This window comes from Maniola jurtina, chromosome 2, assembly GCF_905333055.1.
Source record: "Maniola jurtina chromosome 2, ilManJurt1.1, whole genome shotgun sequence".
NCBI classification, from domain to species: Eukaryota; Metazoa; Arthropoda; class Insecta; order Lepidoptera; family Nymphalidae; genus Maniola; species Maniola jurtina.
The window spans coordinates 3,390,990-3,400,643 of NC_060030.1; the positions used below are offsets into that span (position 1 = coordinate 3,390,990).

The 9,654-nt window shown below is 39.6% G+C and overlaps 1 protein-coding gene across 13 annotated transcripts in view; it reads left to right on the plus strand.

The window, feature by feature from the left end:
* LOC123874320 (kinesin-like protein KIF13B) overlaps positions 1-9,398 on the plus strand; it is a 184,443-nt gene extending 175,045 nt beyond the window's left edge. For all 13 annotated transcript variants that reach the window (XM_045919584.1, XM_045919601.1, XM_045919621.1 and 10 more), the window contains 6 exons: positions 174-617; positions 920-1,053; positions 1,583-1,733; positions 2,221-2,385; positions 2,871-3,023; positions 3,203-9,398. In XM_045919584.1, the coding sequence (XP_045775540.1) occupies positions 174-617; positions 920-1,053; positions 1,583-1,733; positions 2,221-2,385; positions 2,871-3,023; positions 3,203-3,285 (1,130 nt within the window). In that variant the 3' untranslated portion in view covers positions 3,286-9,398. The remainder of the gene's footprint in view (positions 1-173; positions 618-919; positions 1,054-1,582; positions 1,734-2,220; positions 2,386-2,870; positions 3,024-3,202) is intronic.
* The last annotated feature ends 256 nt before the right edge of the window (positions 9,399-9,654 follow it).

Genomic DNA, 9,654 nt, shown 5'->3' on the forward strand with positions numbered 1-9,654 from the left:
GCTAAAGTATTTTATTTTCCGGCGGCGTCTACTCAATGTTTCGCTACGCTCAGGATTCTAGTTTAGAATCCTTCGCTTCGCTGTGAATTCAAAATAATGCCCTCGAAGAACAAAAAATGACTTTGACCCCTTGTGACACAAATGGCTTCCAATCGCTATTTTCTTCTTTGCAGGCTCACAAGCAGTGTCATCGACAAACCTAACAAACGACGACACACTCTCAATAAGGAGTATGTCAGTCGACGACACACCTGATTTCGACAAGACAATGGACTACTCACACCTCAGTCGGACGAAAACCTCCATGGCGGGACTCAGGAACGAAATCACGGAACTAAGGAACGACATAACTGAATTAAAGAACGAAATCGTCGAATCAAAGAACGAGCTAGAGGAAACATCATTCGAAATTCCGAAAGCGAAGACCCCAGTTCTAACTCCCGGTTCGAGAAATCGTATCAATCCATTCTTAAGGGATTGTGAGGACGTTCCTAAAAGCGATCAACTGGTAGATCCTTTGGGGGCGCTACCGGTTGAGAGCACGGTATTATCTAGTCAGTTACACAAAACCGAGCCTGTACAAGTCAACGGGGAGGCGAGTCACGAAACGTCGTTTGGTGAGTGATATAAATTTATTTACGTCGTATTTCTATTGCTGAGGGTTGTGAGCCATTCCATTAGTTTATATAATTACATACTTTTGGGGGTTTCCTCGACACGGCTAAACATGCTTAGACTATCCGTAGCACCGAGAAATGCTAAAGGTAATCCACCCAGTTACCGACTAAGGTCAGTGTTGCTTAGCCAGCATTAAATGATTCTTAGATGCTCTATCCAAACAAGACCACAATACTCTTAAATATAAAATGAGTTTAAATAAATAAAAGTGTGAACTGATAATAATGTTTGTCTTAATTAGGTGAAGCAGAAGTAGAATCAGTAAGTTCCGAACAGTCAAGCCATGAAGGCCGAAGTCGTGAAGCGTCTTCAGTGGGAGAAAGTGACTCCCCCGGGACTGATCCAGTCGTTAACACGTCGTTACCCGCTGGAAAGGTATGTGACTTTTGCTTATAATGTCTATTCATAATTTTAAGCTAGTCTAGATAATATTAGGTAATACATAATATTAGATACAAGTGCTTAAATTATCGAACATTTTGTATCTCTGGAAGGAACTACCAACTACTACTAATTCTAATCAAGAGTCAATAGGCATCTCCTAGGCAAGCAGCATCATCTGCCAAAAGCCAAGCGCTAGTTTATAAATTAAATATTCATCATCATCATCATCAGCCTGTGGACGTCCACTGCTGGACATAGGCTTTCCCTAAAGAGCGCCACCACACCCGGTCCTCAGCCTTCCTCATCCAGCCACTTCTCGCCAGCCGCTTAATATCATCGGTCCATCGTGCTGGAGGGCGTCCCACACTACGTTTGCTTAAACGCGGTCTCCACTCAAGGACTTTCCGGCTCCAACGGCCATCGCCTCTACGACAAGCATGGCCTGCCCACTGCCACTTCAGCTTGTTGCAGAAATTAAATATTATTGTATTAAAATCACGAAATGTCACATTCTCTATAGGTGGTGCGTCGTCGCGCGGGCGCGTCAGCACGCAACGCGGCGCGCCAGTCGTACCCCTCTGCGCGCCCCAAGTCCGCGCACGAGCCAATGCACGCACACGTGCGCGCGCTACGAGACACACCCGCTTCCTCCACTGAACGGATCGGTGATGGTGAGTGTCGTAATTCTCATTGACAGTCTGATCTTTACTAATACAAGTACGCTAGACCTACGATTGCGGGCCTGTTTTTGAAGCAACTTGATTTTCGCAATTTTGGCCCTGATAGCAGCAGTGAACATCTTCTTGGAACTAAATGTTACTTTCGTGAAGTACAATTACTTTTCTACAATTTTTTAAGCTAAATTTCTTTACGAATATTTTGGATTGGGGCTTAAATAACGAAAGATTAATGGTCAGGCGTCTCACGTGCGTTTTAAGCACTTGGGGTGAAGGAAAACATCATCAGGAAACCTGCAAAACTGACAGTTCTCCCTAATGTTCTCCAAGATGTAGGTAGTCTGCCATTCCGCTTTTGCCTTGCGAGGTTGGACTATGGCCTAAACATTTATCATTCTGTGAGAAGTCTCATGCTTAATAGTGGGCCGGCGATTAGAGGAATGGGTGGGTGGGACGATGATGACATTTTGTATGCTTGTAGAAGAATGTTCGGAGAGCGGGCGCGTCCACACAGTGCCGGAGTGGGTGACGCTGGGCGAGAGCGTGCAGCTTCGGCTTAGCAGCAGTACAGGCGTGGTGGCGTATATTGGCCCCACACACTTTGCGCCCGGCCTGTGGGTCGGGGTCGAACTGGACGCCCCTACTGGTGAGTGTTATATTGGAGAAGTTTCATGGTTTTTTACATCCTTTATCCCTTTTCCATAGAACCCTTTATATTAAAACCCACTATATTTTGATATACTTTACCAGAGTTGTACCACTTAGTAGGAAAAACCTTTGCATTTTAGTGCGAGCTCTAACGGGTTGTTGTGGTCTAAAAAGCATATGAACAACGATAAGCTGCAGGACACAAATATCTGCAGACTATGTCTGGAGTTTATCAAGACTCTGATGCGCATAATCTGCTTTTGCCGCGCTCTAATGCATAAACATACCTACTCTAACTCCAGTCAGGAAATTGCTGCTATACCTGTTGGCTACAAGTATTGGCACTGAACTGTAAAATTGGTGGCGATCAGAATGGATTGGAGTTTGAAGTGATATAGGCAATCCAAGGACTTGCATAGCCCAAAAGAAGTAGAAGAAGAAGGTTTAAGTATCGTGTGGTATAAATATGATAATTTCGTGCAGGCAAGAACGATGGGTCGGTGGGCGGCGCGCGCTACTTCAACTGCCGCGCGCGGCACGGCATCTTCGTGCGCGCCGACAAGCTCGTGCACGACCGCCGCGGCCGCTCCGCGCGCGCCTTCCGCGACAGCGAGCTCAAGCGTGCCACCAGCAAGGGTAACCTACTGCAACCTAATTGCAGCTCCCGCGCATTGCTGGAGCGAGTCCAATCCATGCTTTTTTATCATTCACATATTCTTCGATTATCTGACATGCTTTTTCCAGGGGGATACTTTTAATCGCTTTTTATTTTAGAAGAAGCGATTGATGAAATAATTTGTAATTATTTTGTTTAGGTGAAGGCCTTCACAACCTGCACCGGTCGCGGAGTCGCGGCGACAGTATAAACGCCGTGGGCGCCAAGCCTCGCGCCAAGTAGACTCCGCTCGTCCGCTCACTGTTACGTCCACGTCCGTTTCTGTTGCACTCTTGTAACGCGTATGGTGCTTTACGCCTACTGCAGATATGTGCGGAATTCCGGCTGAAAACCAAAACGACATATACAGCTTTTTTAAAATTCTGACCAAAATATTGTTGCTAAATCGATAAAATTATGTCTATACTAGAACTCTATCCACGGAAAGAAGTTAGTATCAATAATCAGTTAGTAAAATTGCAAGGCCTGCCTACTGATTCGCAAACTCAGTGTCTAACACTGAATGGTAGCCACCAAGCTCATTTGACATTTACATATTTTTAATCCATTGAAGGTTTTCTACAAAAAATATTTTGATATCACTCAGTGAAGCAGCAATTTAGAACCAACCAAAGCCAAATGAGCTCGGTGGCTATCATTCAGTGTTAGACACTGAGTTAGCGAATCACCCCGCAGATAAGATAATACATTTTAAGAAGTTTGGTCGGAATTTAGCACCTGTTTGTAGAGGTTTAACTCTTATATTTTACTGTAGTCACACCTTTTCGCTCATATCGACGCCAGTTTTGTTGTTTCCAAGATCAATATTAAACATTTAGTTCTTTCAATTTCATTAAAAGTTTTGTGTACAACAGAATTGGTAACAATTTTAAAGCAATAATTTTTAACTATACAGGATGTAAATTAAATATTCCTTTCAGCAAAAAAAATGTTGGATATTCAAGGATATACATAATATTACGCTTTATAGAAAAATTTACTCATAAGACTGCGAAATATGCATTCCATATATCAACTTTTTAAAATTGCCCACTAACAGTAACTAATATTTATATTTTTAATACATATCAAAACTTATGAAACTTATATAACTTGCCGGTTCACACAATTTTTAGAGTTACAATAAATAAATTAGTATTATTTTTGATATGTATCAAAAAAATATTTTAGAATTACCTTTACGTGAAGGTACCTACTTAAATACTTGTTTTTGAACCACAAATAAAAAATGCAAAAAAAAAAATGATAATAATTAAATTGAAAATCGTTATTGATTTAACATCCTGTATAGTTTAACATCGTTTTACACGTTGTAAGTGATGATGTTTAGGAAACCATTCTCCCTCGCCTTTATTGACCAGTTCAATGAAACGTCGATGGGAAAGTTTCCGTACGATGTAGAAGTATTTTGACGACGCGGCGTTGAGACAACGTAAATGATTATATTTATCTATTTTATTACTTGTTTTGCACGAAAACATTTTCGTTTGAGAATAACCAGGTTTTTCTAATACCTTATTATCTGTGTTTTGAATTGTATTTTCATCTGCATGCACTTTTGTATACGGCAACTACTGCAATTCATAACATGTTTTACTCCAAAATGACATTTTTGTATGAAATGACAGACTTTTCAGCGATAACCGCTAAAAGTTAGAAATGCTAGAGTTGCTTTGCAATTATATTTAGACTAATTATATCTTCACATACATGTGTCATGCAAATTCACAAATACACGGTTCAATTTACTTGATCAGCCTCGACTACTATTTCAATTAGTAGTTTTACGATATTTGGCTTTTTGATGACTATCCAAATAAAATCCAAAGTAAATGTTTTCGAGCAAGACTTTAAACATAATTTTAATTTAATTTCATTCATTGACTTGAACTTGTAAATAGATTGATTCGATTATTGTGATTTTAATTTTGTTATTTTTCAATTGTAAATATGTGAATCTTTGTATGTTTTATGTCGATAATAATTTAATGAGTACTAATAATGTTTTAGAGAAAAAACCAATGAATTCTTTGTGATCGGTAAGAATCGCGTGGATTATTTGTATAGTAATTTTTTTACTGTATAGTTTGTGGTGTAGACGTTATACGCGTTAATTATTTATGTATTTAGCTCATTCACTATGCTTGTTATTCTTCTAATTCTTGTAATACGTTCGTATTACGTATCGATGTGGTACATTTGCAGCAACGAAACGTTTTGTCTATTGTTCGGTATTGGGGTTAAGACATATTGCTGTAGACCTTTCAAGCCTGGGGGCATGGATTGCTTCCCAAATTTTTTTAAGTTACTGGCTTAAAAACTTGCCCAGCATACGTTGCAATACCACTTTGTATTAACGATTCACATGCCACCTATTGTATGTTGATGTTACTATGTTAGAAACTTTCCCGCAAGTCCTGACAAGGACTATAATTATAGAGTTTCATCTCAATTGGAATTATATAGGAATGCATACGGGACAAACAGATAATTAGACAAGGCAGCGATGTGATAGCCCACACAAACAATGTATTGAAATACGCCGTACGCGGTTAGCAGTGGCATGCTTCAAATGTCTTACTTTTTTTTTTACTTGCCATGGCCTTGTAATGGTGGTTTTTGATTTCTGCAAATGTCATACTCAGAGAATGGCACATTTACACTTTGTGCTGGCTTGACAAAAACACTAACCCAACAAATGAAAAGCGCGTTATTACTTTTTCGTCTGCCGCGATGTGTCTTATCCCTAAAGTACTGTATACCAAAGCCAGCGGCATATAAAAAAAAGGTAATCCACCGCTGACTTCGGTATGCAGTCTCCTCAAGAGCTAAAACCTTTGGCTGAAACATCAGGACCAGTCTTAACTGCCATACAACAAATAAATGCTAGAAATTATAGACACTTTGTAACCGTACGATGTTGTGAAAAGGTGACATCTATATTACTATATTTAGTTCCTATAAGCATTTCGGAAATTCCCATGATTTCAATAGTGTTCGGAAGTCTTTGAAATTTACAGCCGATCATGTTAATGAGGCTTTGAAGCTTATTGATATTTAATGCATTTATATCCGAGTCCATGTAACGGATGATTTTATGCCACTGATCTTTAGAGATGAGTTGCCAACTGCAATGTTGCCAGCAGACCCTGTATTACGAAACTTGTGGTTAGATGCAGATATAATATGGTGTGAAATGCAAATATACCATCCAAAAGTCGGGTACTCTGTGCCGTAAACGTTGCACGTTTCCGTGACCCATAACTAAATATGTACTTACTTTTCTTTCAAGTCAAAGTTAAATGGTTATGGGCACATCAGAACTTCAGAGATGTACCAGTAACATTTATATGACTATACCCTCCCGCTTCAGCATTGCCACGAATACGCTAATGCCTATCAAATGACAAGTGCACACTCGCGGTTTTGAATGCGCGATGACGAATATTATGAGTATCCGTCTTTAGGATTGCAATTGTCGCAATAAAAGCAAGATTTTTCTTCATGCAGGGTCTGTAAAGCGTTGAAGAATCAAGCTTGACAGCTCGTCTCCAAAGTCCGTGGCGCCGATTCCTGAAGTGCTTACTCAAAAGTTTGCGTTGTCGATATCGTTGCCAGTTTGTTGTGATAGTTTCTTGCCACCGGGACTAAAAACATTTTGTTCTTATTATGGGATTAGCGATATTGCCCTGTTAATTTTAAAACAATTTTACGAAATCGTCCAATGCTACATCTTCGTCCTTTTTAAGACTTGTACTTAGTACACTAAAAGCCTCGTCACGGACTAAAGATGCCCAAAACTGACAACTCTGTATGGCCCAAGCGACGAGCGAGCACGTACCGCGGCTTATTCCGTGTATCCGCCATAAAACAACCACCCTAGGGTGTATGCTTGGTAACGTATCCGCCTATCCGCCCTAGAAGGTAGATTAACAGAATTTGCATGTAGAATAAACTAAAATGTAGTTCTGCAACTAGGAGTTCTGGGGGAAAATCGAAAGATAATAATTTACAGATTTCTTCAGATTAACGGAATCTGTAAATGGATGTTTTGGTGGATTCTAAAATGGGTAGACGGATATACATACATCCGAGTATACATCCTAAGGTGGGTGTTTTAGGGTGGATAACGAAGTAAGCCTGTACCGCGGCCTTCGATAGACGAGGCTTATTTTCGTATACATTTGTATCATAGATTGCTCTTTGGACACATTTATCGTTTACAACGCTACTGGATCCCCGCTTCGCTCGCCGCTTGGGCCCCTGTCTTATATCGATTAGGTTGTGTAGGTAAATTTTGAGATGTAATGTAAAGTAAGTGTTTGTAGCGGTTTTCGGCAAGTTGTATATTACATTGAGAAATCATTATCAAAGTAATTTATTGTCCTCAAGTTATTGTCTCCATCCACATTCGAACAATAATCGGTAACGTGTATATTTCGTCTCCTGTGTAGTGTGAGAGCGCGGTAGAGTTAGTGGCCCGACGGGTGAAGTGATTATCATAATATAGGAGGGTAGTTGCGTGTTGCTATCGCGTTAGGGATCGTCCACATGGCGCGTTTCGATCTCGATCGAAGCGCCATAGTCTATAGCTCACCTAATGTATATTCCATCCTCTTAGTGAATTAATCGATAAGTACACTTAATGAGTACACAAATAGAAGTTAAAGGCGCCTCGTTATTTACTAGAGTTTGTAAGTATCACTCCGCGTACGTACATCGTAGCCCGCCACTTGCCTCCATTCCTGTACACTGTGCTGTATATTAACATTTACTTGTAAGTACATAATTTATATTATTAAATATAAAATTTATCAAAAAAAAAAAATATTCAGCCGTTTTTAACTATGCACTGGTGAATTAATACCGATTCGTAGTTTAACTCGTAAGCCTCGACTGACGTCATGTTTTGCCCCACGTTCACTGTATCGAATGCTTGTTAGACTGTCGTACTTAAACATTCCATTTTTGCATTACATTTATCGTTCTACCGGACATGGCGTAGGTTTTAAGTTAGATTTTATAGACAGACGCGACTTAAGTATTTGCATTTGTAAACTTTTGACAGTAACCTAGAACAGTTCGCAAGCGACCCGGCCTCGACTAGGACAGCTCGATGTGTAGTCGACGTTAATGGAATCTAAAGGAAAATTAAATAAAACGTTTTCATATATTGTAGGATGTCTTTGAAACTCTCGATGTGCTTTTGTCCTGTAGTTTTGGTAGAGCACGGGCAAAGATAGAACGGTCGGAGTGAGGGACGCGGACGGTAGTCAGGGTGTACTACGCATACGCATCGGAACGATATGTGCTAAGGCGTATCGCTCGCTGCCAAGTCGAGGCGGTGCAGGCGCAGTGCTGGCGTGATGACCCATGACCCATGAGTGATTTCACTCATTCAACATGTGCGAGACAAAATAACAAAATGTGCTGACGTAACTTCTGGCAATGAACGTTATTACGTCTTGATTATATTAAAAAAATATCTAGAGGAGGAGAGCCTCATAAAACCTACGCCGCGCCGCCGTCTCGACTCTTGTGAGCGATACGCCTAAAGCGCTCTATTGACGGTCCTTCAAGCTGTCTCTCTCGCGAAGATGACCCACGATACACAATGACAAACTGCAATGAATAGGCTTGATCGACAGTGGATGATAATTTTATACAGCTGTCCAGTCTATCCATTGTCGTTTTTTATCGCGCATCCTGGGCCACTTTGGCGGGATGCACAGGTTGAAGGACCGTGAGTAGTGCGCTTTAGGGTCCTAGGCTTAGGCTAATAGTGACCTTCAAACAGTGTCTCGTAGGTCCTAATTTAATTTTTGTTTAGAAATTAAGCTGACCATGTGCTGTGCTTTTGTTTTAAATGATAGTTTTTAGATAAATGAAATTGTTTTATATTATTATTAATTAATTAATTAATTATTATTTTACATTTGCGTAGTATCATTTCGTATTTATTGCAGTCAATTCGATGAGCTTTTACATGTTTTATGTAAGTATAGTAGTTTTTGTATTATTGCATTCATGTTTAGAATAGACACGAGGTCGTTGTTTTGCCGTCTTACGATTGTGTAAAATAATTCTAGATCACAAATCAAAATAATGTATTTCGATTTCTTTTTATTGTGATAAGCGAATAGTTTAGGCAGCTACTTGGTAGCATAGATGGTTGCGTATTCATTATTGTAAACATTATTAATAAAGAGATTTTAATATTTAAATACAAAAATAGTTCACTTCTAGTGGAAATATTTTTGCCAAGTAGCGGATTCGAGTCAACCATCGCTGTCATTATCAATAAATGTATAATAAAATATTTTGTTTTATTTACTTATTGAATACGTTTCTTTTATTTATTTAATTAGTAGAATATACCTAGTAGGTGTCCTAGATGCCTTCAGGTTTAGTCCCATTCAAGTTTAGTAGAGGCAAGAGCCACAGACTTGTATGAAAATGTTAGATGGAGCACTAGAAAAAGTCAGTAAAGTGTTCTTTTTATATGAAAATAAATCAGTTGCTTTTCTCCAACCTCGTTTAAAGGTCTGTCTTCATCCAAGTCTGAGTAGAATTTATAATATTAGATGGAAA